The following is a 15834-nucleotide window of genomic DNA, read 5'->3' as shown; positions in this document are numbered from 1 at the left end:
ATTTCAAAAAAATGATTTTATTAACTTTATTTATTACCTCCATATCCTTCCAGTCTGTTACGACTCATAACAGTATTAAAGCAAGCCTATCATCTGCTGATCAACAAACTCATGTTTATTTTTGGGAAGAAAATTCAAAATCTGGAAGAGCCACAGATACTCCCCTCTTCTAAACTACTTTAGGATCACTGATATTTTCTTTTTATGGATGTATTTAATATTCAATTATTAATAAAGCAAACTGCTAAATATTAAGTTCCTGTCTTTAAAACAGGTAGTCATCCTTATGTGAGATATATTATTTCCAGTTAGAAGCCCTAAGAAAAAGAGAGAAACTCCTGATCTCTTCTTTTCATAACAGAACTATAAAAAATTACCCCTTAAAAGACACATCTAAACGGAGTTCTAAGATGAGCAACTTTTTTTTAAGCCAAAGCCTCAGGCTTTAAATTATGTGCCAATGAGCATCACTAATGGAACAATTGAAGCCTCCTCTCTTTAACCTACCAGTTAGCCATGGCCAACTTGCCACAGGACAACTCACTGCAGGACAAGAGTTACACTAATATCAAGAAATGGTGGAATAGAATCATTAAAAAAGGATGCAAAAGGAGGGACAGAATGAAATGTGAATGGCAAAAATTAAAAACAATATTTATTTTAAATAATTAAATAGAATTGTTAAATTGTGCTGTGCTGAGTTGGCCATGACAAGTTGGTTGGAGCGAGCTGTCCCATTCCAGAGGAGAGGAAAGCTAAAGGAAGGGTAAATCCCTTTGCCGCAGTAGAAATATTGCCCAACATTTACAGGATGTATCTTCTTACTTTTTCCAAAACAGACTGAATACACATAGAATATATATTTGATTATGTAATAAACATGCTTTACTACTAAACCAAACCTACCTTGGCCCAATGTCTGAAAGCAATGACCAAGGACACAAGATGGGGCTCTAGTCTTCCAACCATAGCCAAGTGATTTGTCGTCAGACAAGCATTATCATTTCCTGCACTTACTCTGCAAACAAGGCCACTAAAATAATAAACACAGAAACTTTAACTTTTTCTCACTCTGGGATATGCAAAATGAAACAAAACAATACACAACTGGAAAGGAATTGCTGTGGTGGAAAAGAATAGTGCTACATTCTCTCCATCTTTTTTCTGTAATAAAATTTCTGGTAGAAATCAAAGTGATGCAGTATCAAGAGCAGAACTTTCTATTCAATGGCAACGAGTAGTGATTTTGCCCAGGACATTAAAAAGAACTTTATCTGCTGCTACCCCTGTTGTAATTGCTGATGTTACTGTTATAAATTCCACCTTCCTGCCTACACCAGACTCAAGTCAGCTAATAAGAAGCAGTAACTTAAAATGTACTTACAATCTAATATGGATATTTTGAATCATTTAACTACATTGAGTTTTAAAAGGGAATAATTTGAAATTATCATTCTGCATTTAAGCTAGCTTCTGGGCAAGACCTTTGAATGAAAAACAGCACTTCTTATTTCAAGCTAAATGGGACCACTAGATTAACATACGCTGGAAGTATATCCAGAAATCCATCACGGAGGTAAGCAATAAGCAATTACAATGACAATTCTTTGAAATTATTTGATACTTACTTCTGTTGTTTGATTATAGTACATAAACTTACATATAAATTATTAATTAGGGTTTTTGTCAGAACAGGCCAGTGAAATGGTATTCAATTAAAGGTGAATAAAAGAATTTAGGAATGATCAGGGTCTGTATTAACTAAATTGCATATCTACTGTATTTTCCATTAGCAGTGATGACCATTGATTTGAAACAGTGCTAATATGGTGATTACCCATTACAAGTAATTTTACATATATTTAGTTGCATATACATTGCAACTAAGAAGAGTAAGGCTTAGAAAACTCAGTTATTTTGATGACAAATGAAATTTTAGGCAAGTAAAATTTATAAAGATAATAAAACAGCTATATTTCACTATTTACTTCAGGATAATAAATCCTGCTTTTCAAGATTAGATTTTCAGTGTTGTAAAACCTAAGGGGCTAGGCAAGGGACAAGTTATTATTGAAAAAAAAATCTACATGGTTACTATGGTGGGTGTTGAAAATGACTTGATGGCACATAAGCTGAATACTAAAACTATGGAACTTTTGCTCATTTTTATAGTACTAATCCATTCATTGAGAGTTATTTCAACAGATGTAAGTTAGGATTGTAGATGTCTATGGAGATTTTCAATCACCTAGGTTATAGTCGTCCCAAAAGTGCTTTTTTCAAAAGGCAACTGGACATTCTTGTTTCTTTTCCTTGAAAATGTTTCCCTTCTCATCCAGGGGGTTTCTTCAGTTCTATCTCAAGTTCTAGTTCTAATTAAGACAGTCCAGTTGCCTATTGAAAAAAGCACCTCTGGGGTTAGGATTATAGCCGTTATATCACCATAGTAATATTACAGTATCCTTCCTTAACATTTTTGGATAGAAATCCTACATAATGTAAAACATGCTAACTGGAAGAAAGCACATCTAATGAGATAAACAACAGAGACACCACCAGGCTACGCTAAGGCTGAAGTATGAAATCAAAGACACATCAGTGAAGAATCTAGTAACAAAACACTTATACAACATTACTAAGAAAAATACATGGCTGCCATTACAAGCAATTGAGTTTAATCTGAGAGTGGAATGTATTATTAAAAAGTGAGAAGTTTATAACAAATGAAAGAAATATTTCATTCAATGGGAATCTGCTATGACAAAATATAAGATGGCTGTCAACTTATAGCTTTAAAGGGGCTTGATAACCATGGATGTTAAAGCTATTGATGCCAGGTAATTGTGATTCTAGACATGAAAAAAATTGTGAATGCTATATTCCACCAATAATATCTCTTACTGAGGAGATCAGCAGCAAAGTGCTATTGCACCTGCTTGTAACTTTCCAAAAACATCCAAATGAGCACTGCAGGATTAAGATGCTAAACTAAATAGGCTTTTCATTTGATTCAATGCGTTTTATGGTCTGGAATTCATTTTTATTGTTGCTCTGTAGGTAGAGCTCTTTGAATTTATTTACTAACAATGGTATTTAGGTGTGGCCATATATAATTTACATTATGATATGTTATAGGAACACACAAATTTGCTAATGAGACCTTTGTTTTTCTTTGCACACCACCACAGGCACTTTAGCATGGAAATCTGCATCAACATCAATAAAAGATTCTAGGGGGAAAAAGAAAGCCACATTAATCATGGTACCAAAAGAAACATGCCTACCAATATATTTCTCCTGAAGGAAAAATGAAACAGAAAATGTATGTTTCATTTTTGTAGTTTATTGATGGGCTCACATGGATGTAATTTGCATGAAACAAGTGAAATCACAGTATAGAATTGTTATTTGAAATTATCAGGTGTGGGTATTCCATGTGGTAACTTTTGTTGTATATAGTTTATTGCACTTGTTAAATAAATCTTAACAACTGAACTTCGGTTTCAATAGAAATAGAAATCTATTTTGGATTATAAGAAAATGAAATAGAATATATTTTCAAAAGTTTATTAAAAAAAGAAAGAAATACTCTGCCTAGTTATGTAAAATACATGCTTGGTCTTAAGTTTCTGGTACCTGCCCTTCAAACTTTAGCTATGACTAGACAATCCCTGACCCATTGGGTCAGCAGCTCAGATCTGTTTCCTTACCAGATTTTCAATGCCTTCAACAGTGACACAGCTCCTAATGTAATGCCTTCACTGGATAAGTTCTTAAAAAATTGGGGAGATATTCAGAGTTGTATCTACTTTGAAAATAGCCCAGGTTGAACTTTATAGCATGGTCAAACATCAGGAGTTTATCGCAGAAAATGTTATAGGACAATTTGTATTATATCATAAATTGCAGATTTTGGACACATTCTGTAACTAAGCTTATATGAGCTTGGTTCAAAAATTGTTGCCCTACAATTCAGAGTTTTGCTCAATTAAGATTACATAAGCAATAAGCAGATTTCTTGACATTAATTCATGTTATCACCTATTATACTGAATATCTGAAGATTTATACCCCTTCTTTCAGCAGCAAGCTTTCCTTAATTCCCAAGGCCTCATTGAGCTGCCAGGTTGTATCTTCATTAAGACATGAAACTAGCTACATGGATATATCATATAGCAACATATCTAAGTTGAACGTGACTAGCAACAGCTTGAGTATAAGTTTTATTTTTTCATTCATATGAAAATACACTTGGATTGAATGGCAAACTGGTTATGATTAATACAATCCACCTATTATACAGGCACATGAACAATTGTTATAGAATGAGATATGTCAACTAAATATTCTGAATATTACCTAACTACTATAGACTCTCTAAATCAGGGGTGTCAAACTTATGTTGTCATGGCAGCATCATGTGACGTATTGGGACTCCCCTCCTCTTCACTAAACTGGGCATGGCCAGTGTGTGACGCATCTGAGCCGGGAATTTGACAGCCCTGCTCTAGATAACACAAATGCTTTTACTGGAAGCTTTTTTTTGGTTCTGATTTACAGTATTCTTCAGTAAACCTCTATTGTGAAAGAAATTGTTTCGGTAGCATTTTGTTTCCAATTTTATTATGTGTTTAAGTATGTATTTTATTCTTGCTAGACTAGCCCTATAAACCAACAAACTAGAAGAACTAGTGTTCATTAGTCTTAATGAAGTAATAAATTAGAATTCCCTATGGCAATCTACTGCAGGAAAGGCATTTCCCTTTGTACTGCTAAAAGATCCCTGTTAGTACATATCTCTAATCAGATTTAACAACATTTTGGTATTATGTCTTCCCATCACCACAATCCCTAATGAATTTATGAGCAACAATTCATTCATGTTTCATTTTTAAATATTTTAGGGTGGAAATCACAGCTCGACAATCAAATTACAGGACTGACCCTTAGTATTCCCCATTCCAACCCAACATTTCAATCTGGTGTTCCTTATACTGGTGCACTAATGTTCCTTCTTTGCTGTAGATAGAAATGGACAATTACATCTATCACTGAGAAAATCAGAGATGGATGTAATAGTTGTATAAACTCCATGCACTGGATGTTCCCAATGGTAGAAAATGATTGGAGGAAAGAGGCAAGAAATCAACTCCCTTATTCTCTGATGCTCTTACTCATCCTAAATATCTTCTCCTGAAAGATTGGGAATTCTTCAATGTAATGTATATTGTAGGCTAGGCGTTATAGGAAAATTACTATTCTACTTTCCTCCAAGCTATTATCTTCCTTAATTATTTATTCATTAGGGCAACAAAGGAAGTTTTTCAATGATGAAGAAAAATTCTGATACAATATAATTCTTCTGATCTACAGTACTACTTATCCACAACTAATTGTTTATGAGTGCAAAAATGCTATTTTTTCACGCCAGCAGAGGAAAAAATTAATTATAGATTGAACTCTTACCATTGTTCTTCAGGCTTTCTTGTACAAGTAAGAGAACATCTGGTTGGGACATCTATGAAGAAGAGCAGAACGAAAGTTAGATAAATACATTTTCCTAAGTATTTTCTAGTAATATTTGAAAATATCAGTCCAGCAGAACAATTAATTTTCTAATCTATTTTCATTTAAACAATCCAATTAATAGAGTCCTGTTTGAAAATATTACGGATAGTATAAAATTACTTTTTTCTAATGTTATAACTGTTCTAAGACAACTGTTAATTGTGACTTGTCTTCTGGCAAAAATCCACATGAACCCCCAAAATGTTGTGATTCCTTTAAAAATTAGGTTTTTTAGGCTCATGCAGATTCTTAAAAAGAGGTTTTTGCTTTAATACCTGTCAGAACTGCATGAGATTTGAAAAACTTTATCCTCAAATTGTGTACAATGCTGATTAATACATTAAAGGGGGGGGGGAAGTTATCCTGTGGTAGGGCGGGTGGCCAATACATTTTTTAATACATACATTAAAAAAAAATAATTTTCAATTTTAATTTATGCCAGTAGGGCTGGATTTAAGCTAACGTTTCCTTTTCCTTGCAGATCAAATAGGTTCCAAAGAGTACTTCAGCCATATACACTAGATTCTAGATCATGTGAAGAGCTCTTGTTTCAGAAGAAACAAGTAGTGGAAAAATGGGACATTTTATATTGATAGAACAATGCCACTACATTCAATCCATAAATATATGCAGACTCAAAAATTATTAATACATACTTTTGCTAAACAAATAGGAACATGTTATTTCTCAAAAATCAAAACAAGTATCTCAAATGAACACATTCCCCAAAGTTGTTATTTTAATCCATCAGCTTACAATATCAACATGTCATAAATATAGAATTAGATTGCTACAACCCAGTTTATCCTGTATTTGCTAGTAATATTAATATCTTACATTGGGTGGAAACTGGATATCCAGATTTATATCAGAATTTTTAAAGCCAAATCTGCTCCAAGAAGAACCATATAACCTTAGAGAACAATCTATTAATGAAAGAAAACGAGAATGTTAAAATCAAACTGAAAAACGAAGCAATAATGCCTGGGAATGGCAGCCTAAGGGCTGACACAGTGATCTCCCAAAACAGTCTTATCCAGAACTTTAAAGGAGTTATTATGAGGCTCATCTTTCAAATACCTCAATAGCTCATCAGCAATTAAGAGACAAAATTTAGACATTCTTATGCTTTGTCTATATCAATTCATTTTGTAACTTTTTCACTAATAAGGTATGTAAATTTTATTGTTTTAGGCTCATATTTTTCATTATGCTCCTAAGATGCAGGGAAAATATTCACAGGCCAGGACATGTTAAAAGCTATTAAAATAAAAATCTACATATAATAATCATAATAATGACCTGGCAATTTTGGTTGAAATATATTTTCCATAGTAGTTTTGATTCCAAGCCTTTGTTCCACATCTTCATTATTTAATCCAAACTCTTCTACTACTTTTTGAACGGCTATACCAATAGCTTCAATTTGCAAAAGTGTTGGTGGAGGAAGTGCATTTAGCAGTTGTTGTTCTTGCTTTTCCTTTAAAGATAAATTGTAAAGCAATCTAAATATGTCAAATATTTTAACAATTTAAGAATATCAATGCTAGCGCACAAATCACTTAAACAATAAGACTACCTGATTTTCCTTCATATCTTAGTTAAAAAACAACAACAACATTCAAATGTACCTCCAAAGGGCATTATAATTTATCTCTTCAATAGAGAATTTATTATCAGAATATAGAAATGCCAATTCAATCACAAAAACATTCCTTTTGCAAAAAAAGAGAGTATTAATACATATAAAAGATTAGATCTAATTTTAGTCGTAACTACAGGAAGTTAAATCAATATCAATTTAGAACTAATATTCAACTCTATTGATTCCAATAACATTAAATCTAGTAAAATCATACATTTCAATTCAGAATTAATTCTAAATTTATTGCGTTAAGTGGTTTAATTCTAAGTTTCATTAAATTTAGATCCAACCCATTGTGCCCACATGAATGACAATTGGAAGAGTAACAACACAAAATATAGATGCCTATCTCAAGTGGTTTACAATATAAAATTCCACACCAAAGAAAAATAAAAGCATAGCCAAAAAAAAAAAAAACAAACAAACAAAAAACTGCCAAGGCAGCAAACCAATTATGAAAAAATAATAATCTTAATGAGATGGTGAAGTACAACTTTAAAACTACAATTGGGGCCAGAATTTCCGTTTGCTAAGCAAGATGGTTATTAAGTGAGTTGCACCCTATTTTATAATCCTTTTTCTTATGGTTGCTAAGCAAATCACTGCAGTTAACAATTACATGGCTGTTAACTGAATCCAGCTTCCCCATAGATTTTGCTTGTCAGAAGCCAGCTGGGAAGGTCACAAATGGTGATCCCTTGACCCAGGATGTGCAACTGTCTTAAATATATGCAGGTTGTCAAATACCTGTATTCTGATTGTATGACTTTGGGGATGCTGCAATGGTCATTGGTGCGAGGACCAGTTTAAGTCACTATTTTTAGTGTTGTTGTAACTTTGAATGATTGCTAAATGAAAGTCATTCATTTAGCAGTAAGGCTATAAGGACTATATGTAGGCAAAGAATTTGAGAAATTGTTCCCCATCCAATGCAAATAAATGTCCTAATTACAGGTAGTCCTTGACTTACAACAGTTCATTTAATGATCATTCAAAATTATAGCATTGAATAAAGTGACTTATGTCCATTTTTCATAATTACAACCTTTGAAGAATCCCCATGATCATGTGATCAAAATTCAGATGCTTGGCAATTGACTCATACTTATAACCTTTGCCGCAACCCAGGGTCATGTGATCCTATTCTCACTTAATAACATAAATTTTGAGCTCAACTGTGGTCATAAGTCGAGGACTACTGTAATGTATTCCTGCTTGCCTGCTTCAATCTGTAGTCTGAAAGTATCCTCCTCATTTAAACAACCAGCTATTTTTTACACTGACTTTTGTAGGAGGCCCTAATTGCTGCCTAGCTCTAAGGTGAAAATGAGTTGCTGCTCTTAACTGCTGCTCTAATATTTTATCTGTTTAACATGGTACACAATTTCTGTTGTCTTGATGGTTACATGGGGCTTTGTGTGAGATATCACATTCCACAATTACATGCTCAAGAAACCCGAAGCAGAGTTGATCAAAACAGCGAGGCAGGAATCAATATATTTTATTGCATAAAGACACAAAACACAAACAGAACCACATATATTCTTCTCCCATTTTATGACATCATGAAACTGAATATTGCTGTTATTTTTTTTAACTCACCTTTATGTTTTTCTTGTGCCTTTTTTCCTTGATATGCTTATGAGCAAATGCCACTGACTCAATCAATACATCACATAACCTGCAGGTATATTTAGCTGTTGGGTAGCTTCGAGGTCGCTAGAAAAAAATAAATTATTTTTTTAATTATATTGTCAAAAAATATTATACGGTCATGAAACATATTGGGAACTATCTTGCCCAATTAAAGCTGATCATATTCAAATGTTACTCTAATATACCTGCCGGCCATTTGAATCAAAACTTGTAACAATTTATAATAAATTTATCTAAACCATTGCTATAAGTATAAGAAAGCAAATTGCTATAATTCTCAAATAGACAATTCTTATGCTTTCCCAAACTTGTTTATTTCTGCTTTTTTAATACATTCTAACACTTGTTACCTAACCCTGATTTACATGTTTAAATAAGTATATATGTGGCAGAAATATTACCTTCCTCAGTCTATAAATGTAGTCTCTCTTAAGTCGTTCTTCAGCCTGCTGCAACCCCAGTAATTCTTTTGCTGTCAGTAAAGATTCATCTATAACAGGTCCATCTATTTCCTCGTCCTGATCATTGTCTTCTTTTTTTATTCTTCTTGATCTCCTTGGTTTCCTATGCTTCTTCATTTCTTTTTTTTGTGGTTATCAGAAAAAGAATTATCTTAAGATATTGCATAAATTAACTGTTATTAGCACAGCATGTGTTGATAATATGGCAAAACTTTGTGGAGGACATTGAGCAATGAAGTTTCAAAAGTAATATATAGTCATGGTTTAAAAACTCTAGAGGTAGACCTAACCAGAGAGAGTACAATACAGAAAAGATACTCAGAAAACAAATAAAAGGACAGCACAGTCCTGTGCAGGTTTATTTACATATGTCTAGCATGTGTGCAACTTTAAATTTCTAGTAGATCAATCTGAAAATAATATGTACTTTTAAACTCATGTCTTAAAGTCAAGTTAACTTGAATAATATTGCATATAACATGAAAAAGGAAAAGCGCGTAATACTGAAATTTTTACTTAAAAACAAAAGGCAGTTCTTAGAAAGAACCATTGCAATATTTGGAAGAGGCCACATCCTATAAAAATCTCTCAGTCTATTTACACAAGGCACACAAAGCAGAATTCAGCCTAGCTTATGTCCACTGAAAGGAATGGATCCTGCACAAAAGCAATATAGTACTATGCAACTTTCACACATTTTCATTTTAGTAGGACTGGTATAGCTTATTCCCTATGGTGCTGCTACAGTTTTGATATTGGCACTTAAACTTTTTGGCAGCAACCTGAGCCTATGGAAATTATGTTATTCCTAAAATATTTAAAGTAATGTTATAATGGTCTTAACTGATACATTATGGGAGGTCAGCAGTATTCACCCACTTACCTCACAGAATACACTATTATACTCTCAGAAACTTCTAGATTTGCCAGAGGAAAAGCTGAAATTAAAATTCAGGTGTAACAGACCACCTAAAACTGCATTGACATTAATATTACATATACTTCAATTCTTTCATAACATTACATGCTTGAATTGTTGTAACAAGTCTACTTTAATATTTTTGAGGATTAGAAGGTACCTACCAACATCGGCTCAATTTGTAGCCAAGTTTATATCAAACTATTCAATAGTTTAATGGTTCAAACAATTCAATATTCAATAGTGTGAACAGTTTCAATAGTTAGTAATGACTGCAGAAAAATATGAAAGAATGTTAATCTACATTAACATTCATCAAAATATGTATTACCAGAATTTCCTTTTCTATCAGATAAATCTTCACTTGTTAGGTCTCTAAAGAGCTGCCTTCTTCCACTTCTGCCTCCTAAAACCTCACATTCATGAGAAAACTCTTTCCGTGGTCTGATAATCACAGGTATCCAGGCTGTAGATTTGAATTCTCTCCAATTGCTGGAATTAGCTTGATGGTTGTCAGACACCCATTTCTTAATTTGGTCTTTTGAAGAATCATTTATTCTTGCCCCTTGATTGTAAACAATGTTTTTTGAAGAATTTGGACTACTCAAAGCAGCATGTGCTCCCTTTCTAGGACTTGTTCCATAGTCACTTGATGTTCCCTTTCTTTTTTCAAATCTGGTGTCCACTTTGCTACTGTGTCCATTTCCACAATCATCCATCACTTGACGTGAAGCACATTTCTGGAAATCCTCCTCATTCGTAACTCCCCAGTCCTTATTACGCCTTGTATAGCAAGATTTTGCAGCATCGCCCATTGTAATCGCTGTTTACTCTTTCCCTGTGGATAATGAAAAAAATAAAATAAAATTTCAAAGATCAGGTACTTGCAAAAGTATGGGATAGTTATGGGAACATATGGGATAGTTCAAATTGTTGATCCCATATATCAAGACACAAGGCACTTGAAGCAAACTACAACCAAGCCACTTATGCAGGACATTTTCAGTATGAAGTCTGTACTGTTTATTTCAAGTTTAGCATAATACACAACATAATACATCATGTTATAAAACTGAGATAAAAAGTTATCATCCAAACACAATAAAGGCATTACTAAATATTCTAATATTGATGGGTGTTATTTTAGCTATAGATACTAGAATGAATTAAAGTTCTCCAGCCTGATAATTGCACATATGCTATGGATACACATCTTGGCTGGGGATTCAGGGAATGATAAGTACAGCAACTGGATAGTGGCAAGTTGAGGAAGGCTGAATAAATGTTCCAGGAAACCTACATAGATTCGGAATTTATTTGAATATCTGTGTAAATTCATACATACCTAGTATTCTACAATGCCCATTATTCCAATAATGATCATAAAAGCACATGCAGTACCTAAAAAAGCACTAAGCTCCAAAGACTATATAGTTAATAAGATGGTAAGTGGCAATATGCAGTGCAGTGGTGGCATTTTAAAGTACTGTATTTCCCAGAAAATAAGACAGGGTCTTATTTTCTTTTGACTCTCAAAATAAGCACTTGGCCTTATTTTTGGGGAGGTCTTATTATTTTTGAGGTGCAGGAGGCAGCAAGCGTGATCATCTCATAGCTGCTGCTGTGTTGCAATATTTTCAGGGAGGGCTTATTTTTTGGGAAGGGCTTATTTTTTGAGGTGAGCTTATTTTATCACATGTGCTCAAAAGCCTGATTGGGCTTATTATCCAGGGAGGTCTTATTTTCAGGGAAATGGTAACATTCTGAATTTATTCTGAAGAGACATAAATTTAGTGAGAAATGGTACCAGTCTTAAATCTTACAAATTGACTCTATGTTGATATGCCCTTAGTGCTAGTCTTGGCAGTCTCAAATTTCATAAGGTTAATGTTTTTTTTGTGTGTAGATTTTAGCTCTGCATTTAACACAATACTTCCACATAGACTAGTGTCTAAACTTATGGATCATGGACTTTCTTATTCAATCTGCCTTTGGATTATGGATTTCCTGTATGGCCGTTCTCAGAGGGTCAGTTTAGGTAATCATACCTCTTCATCCCTTATTCTTAACACTGGTACACCACAGGCTTGCGTGTTGAATCCCTTACTCTATACTCTTTATGTGCACAACTGCATTCCCACTCACGCTGATAATACTATTACTAAATTTGCAGATTTAGTACAGATTTAGTACTGGTGGTACTCATCTCGGGGGTGGATGGGTGAGTCTGTTTATCGAGATGAGCTGAACCAGTTGCTTTCATGGTGTGGAGACAATAACTTGGTCCTTAACACCAATAAGACCAAGGAGCATAGAGTGGACTACAGAAGGAATAAATCAGACATCCAGTTCTTGCTTATCAATGGAGACAGAGTGGAGAAAGTGGCCAGTTTTAAATTTCTGGGTGTCATCATAAAAGAGGACCTGACCTGGGGCACTCACATTGCAGCACTGGTCAAAAAGGCCCAGCAGAGATTATACTACCTGAGACTTCTCAGGAAACAACAACTAAATGAAAAACTGCTGGCGACCTTCTACTGCTGCACCACAGAGAATATTTTAACTTACTGCATGGTTTGCCAATTGTACAGTGGCAGATAGGACAGTGCTTCAGAGGGTTAACGTCATTGCCCAGAGGATCATTGGTTTCCGTCTCCCCTCTTTGGAAGAGTTTTATAGCTTCTGTTGCCTTAAAAAAGTTCAAAACATTCTTAAAGATCCATCTCATCCTGGGCACCCCTTTTTCCCTTATTACCATCTGGCAGATGGTACAGGATAATAAAAACAAGGACAAATAGGCTTACAAACAGCTTCTATCCCAGGGCAGTAAGTATACTGAATTCTACTGTATAGTACAATATTAATGCAGTATTGGGTTTTCAATTAAATTGTATAGAATGTGTGTTTGTGTTTTATTTTTATAGTTATAATGTACACTGAAGATGGCACTTAATTTCGTTGTATGAAGTACAATGACAAACTAAACTAAAAAAAATGAGATATGATTTCTTACTAATTTTAGGCAAAAATAATATAAATGGAATGCGTACTTCAATTGCCTCCAAAAGCAACCATCCCAGCCCAGTCACTTCAATGACGTAGGTGTATCATAAATCATTAAATGACGTCACACTCTTCATGCAATTGTCAGTCAGCAATATGATTTAAAAAGTGAGGCCTTCATTACCAGGAAGGGAATCACCCATTTCCAGACTTAAATTAACTAATTGCCTCCCCATTTGACAACCTTGCAGAAAGGAGCTCATATGTCTCCATACTACAATATTCTGAGATTGTTGAATCAATGGCAATTAGAAATGCAAGTAGATGTGACCAGCTAAAAACACAAATCAACAATTGCAGACAAATTGTAAGAGACACATTTCAACTCTATTCTGTTAATTAACTCTTGAGGAACCAAGATAAGTTTTCTTGAAAAAAGATAATTCATTAAATAATTCATTAGGCATGCCACATAAAACATACTCACTGAATGATCTGAACAAATAAATACAGAAGTTTTTATGCTATAAATTTAACATGAAAAATTGTTTTCTACAACCCTTTATTTTAATAAATCAAGGTAATTTGAACACAATAATTAATTCTTCTAAAAAGAGCTTGATTATAACGAAGTTTTTTCCCAAGCTGTTATAGTACAGCTTTAACAAAAAAGATGCACAGAAATCCAAACCTTACAAGAAAATAGACCCAATTGAGCAGACATGCCTATTTACAGAATACATTACTAAATACTGTATGTTTATGTAGTAAGAATAGTGCATATTAGAAATACCCAAAACCTATGAGGAAGCCATGTGACATACTAAAACATCTTTCAGAATAGTTATTTGTTAAATTTATACAGCCACCCACTAGCTCTCAGTGACTCTTGGGTGGCTTAACACCCCCCCCCCAAAAAAACCCCTCAATATGAAATAATTAAAAAACAATAACTTCCCTCCCCTCTGGTGACAACAGACTACCAAATGAGTCACTTGATGGGCTCCATCCCATTCTTTCTATGGCAAAGCGACAGGGCAGAACAAATTCCACCTAACTGGCAAGGCTGCATTCACCTGAATGCAGATGTAAGCACCAAATGTAAGCAGCATTACCGGAGTATGTAGAATGTTATTGTGTTCCCACATTTTTTTCCACAAAAGAAATGACATAAATGTCCCGTGAGGGTAGCTATACAGTATACTTCTAGAAAGAAGTAATCTGTCCACAGTCTTAACACTACAGTGTGAAAGAAAAACATTAGATTTCATTTTAGCATCATGTGTTTATAGATTAGGAAGAATTCCTGCAGATACAGTAATAAATTACTATGATTTATTTCTGTAATTACCACGATATTATACCGCATTCTGCATGAATGCTTTTAGATCTACAAGCACATGATGCTAAAATGACATCTGCATTTTTTTTCCATTTTACACTACAACATTAAGACAGGTAGACAATAAAGGCCGTCATTTAATAAAATGTATACATGCATTCACTGCTGCTGGGAAAGCATATATTTTCTAAGCCAATATGAACCTTCATCTCAAGTGAAGGGAGACACCCTCCCAAAAAATTATCTTCTTGCCACATGTGAACATTAACTCTGAGCCAAACACGGATGAAATAATCGAATCTGGCCTTTCTCAATCCGGCCTCCCTCCAGCTACTCTTCAAGCCCATCTAGTTAGGGAAAAAAGGAGTTCCCCGACCAAAACAGATTGCGGAAAGCTATGTAGTATATGTAATAGGATAAGCAGACGATAAAGGGAATACACAATAGATTCGCGAAAACGTCCATGACAGCAGGGGCAACTTGGGAGTCCTCCTTCCCAAGGGGGGCAGTTACATCATCAGCCTCAGCTGGAGGAGGAGGAGCTCCAACCGAGGTAATGACTTAGGCCCAAAGAGGAGAGAAGCTCCCAGCTCTTAACGTCCGCCTCCACCATTTACCTCAGTGCTTTTAAGCGGCCGTCGGGGAACCCCCTCCCCCCAACAAAGGGGATTCCCAACGATCGGGGCGGCTGGTGGGTAACTAGGGAGGTGGGTGGGGCCGAGGGCGTCAGGCCGTGTCTCCCTATATCCCGCCCAAGGGGGCGGGAGAGACGGGTCGACAGGGGGACAAGGCTGAACTCACTTAGACGAGAATACAGCCGCTCTTCGGGCCACAGAGTCTCGCCGGTCGTGCCTTTCCCGCCCCTTGCCCCGCCGTCACGGCCGCTTGCCGGCTCCTGTCCCCACTTCGGTTACTGCTCTCCGTCCATTGTGCCAAGGCGGAAGCCCGCAGCAGCCCCCGTCGCACAACAAAACCGTCTCAGCGCCTTCCTCCGCCCACTCTCTCTCCATCCGGCACTTTCTGTTTACCTCACGGGGTGCCCAGCGCCATGACACGAGTGGTAAGAGAGCCGCGCCTCTCTCTCGCGCGCGCGTGCGTCATCGGCTCTTACATCGGCCGTGGCTCCAGCGGTGGAGTCCGTCTTCCTTTTGTGAAGGAGCAGAAATAGTTCCTGGTGCGAAAAATTAGAAAAACGTGAAGACGCTTTCGAGAAGAAAAAGAGCTTTCCCTCCACATCCCC

General features: G+C 35.4%; 1 protein-coding gene across 4 annotated transcripts in view; it reads right to left on the bottom strand.

The window, feature by feature from the left end:
- The window catches only part of TUT7 (terminal uridylyl transferase 7), a 34891-nt gene extending 19341 nt beyond the window's left edge, over window positions 1–15550 (bottom strand). For 3 of the 4 annotated variants that reach the window (XR_015696710.1, XM_014061485.2, XM_014061501.2), the window contains exons 1-9: window positions 15396–15550; window positions 10581–11087; window positions 9271–9449; window positions 8816–8932; window positions 6871–7048; window positions 6406–6494; window positions 5467–5518; window positions 3161–3230; window positions 907–1033 (exon numbers count right to left, since the gene is read on the bottom strand). Coding sequence is in view for 3 of the 4 variants with exons in the window: in XM_014061485.2 (XP_013916960.2) it covers window positions 907–1033; window positions 3161–3230; window positions 5467–5518; window positions 6406–6494; window positions 6871–7048; window positions 8816–8932; window positions 9271–9449; window positions 10581–11064 (1296 nt within the window). In the remaining variant the exon portion in view is untranslated. Of the gene's footprint in view, window positions 1–906; window positions 1034–3160; window positions 3231–5466; window positions 5519–6405; window positions 6495–6870; window positions 7049–8815; window positions 8933–9270; window positions 9450–10580; window positions 11088–15211; window positions 15291–15395 lie in introns of those variants that run through there. The other variant, XM_014061493.2, reaches the window with a different exon arrangement.
- Window positions 15551–15834: the final 284 nt, after the last annotated feature.

This window comes from Thamnophis sirtalis, unplaced genomic scaffold, assembly GCF_051295495.1.
Source record: "Thamnophis sirtalis isolate CommonGarterSnake01/CBP01778 unplaced genomic scaffold, rThaSir2_p1.2 scaffold_5, whole genome shotgun sequence".
Taxonomy (NCBI): domain Eukaryota; kingdom Metazoa; phylum Chordata; class Lepidosauria; order Squamata; family Natricidae; genus Thamnophis; species Thamnophis sirtalis.
Note: the sequence above shows the minus strand (reverse complement) of the source record. Positions and strands in the feature narration are given on the sequence as shown.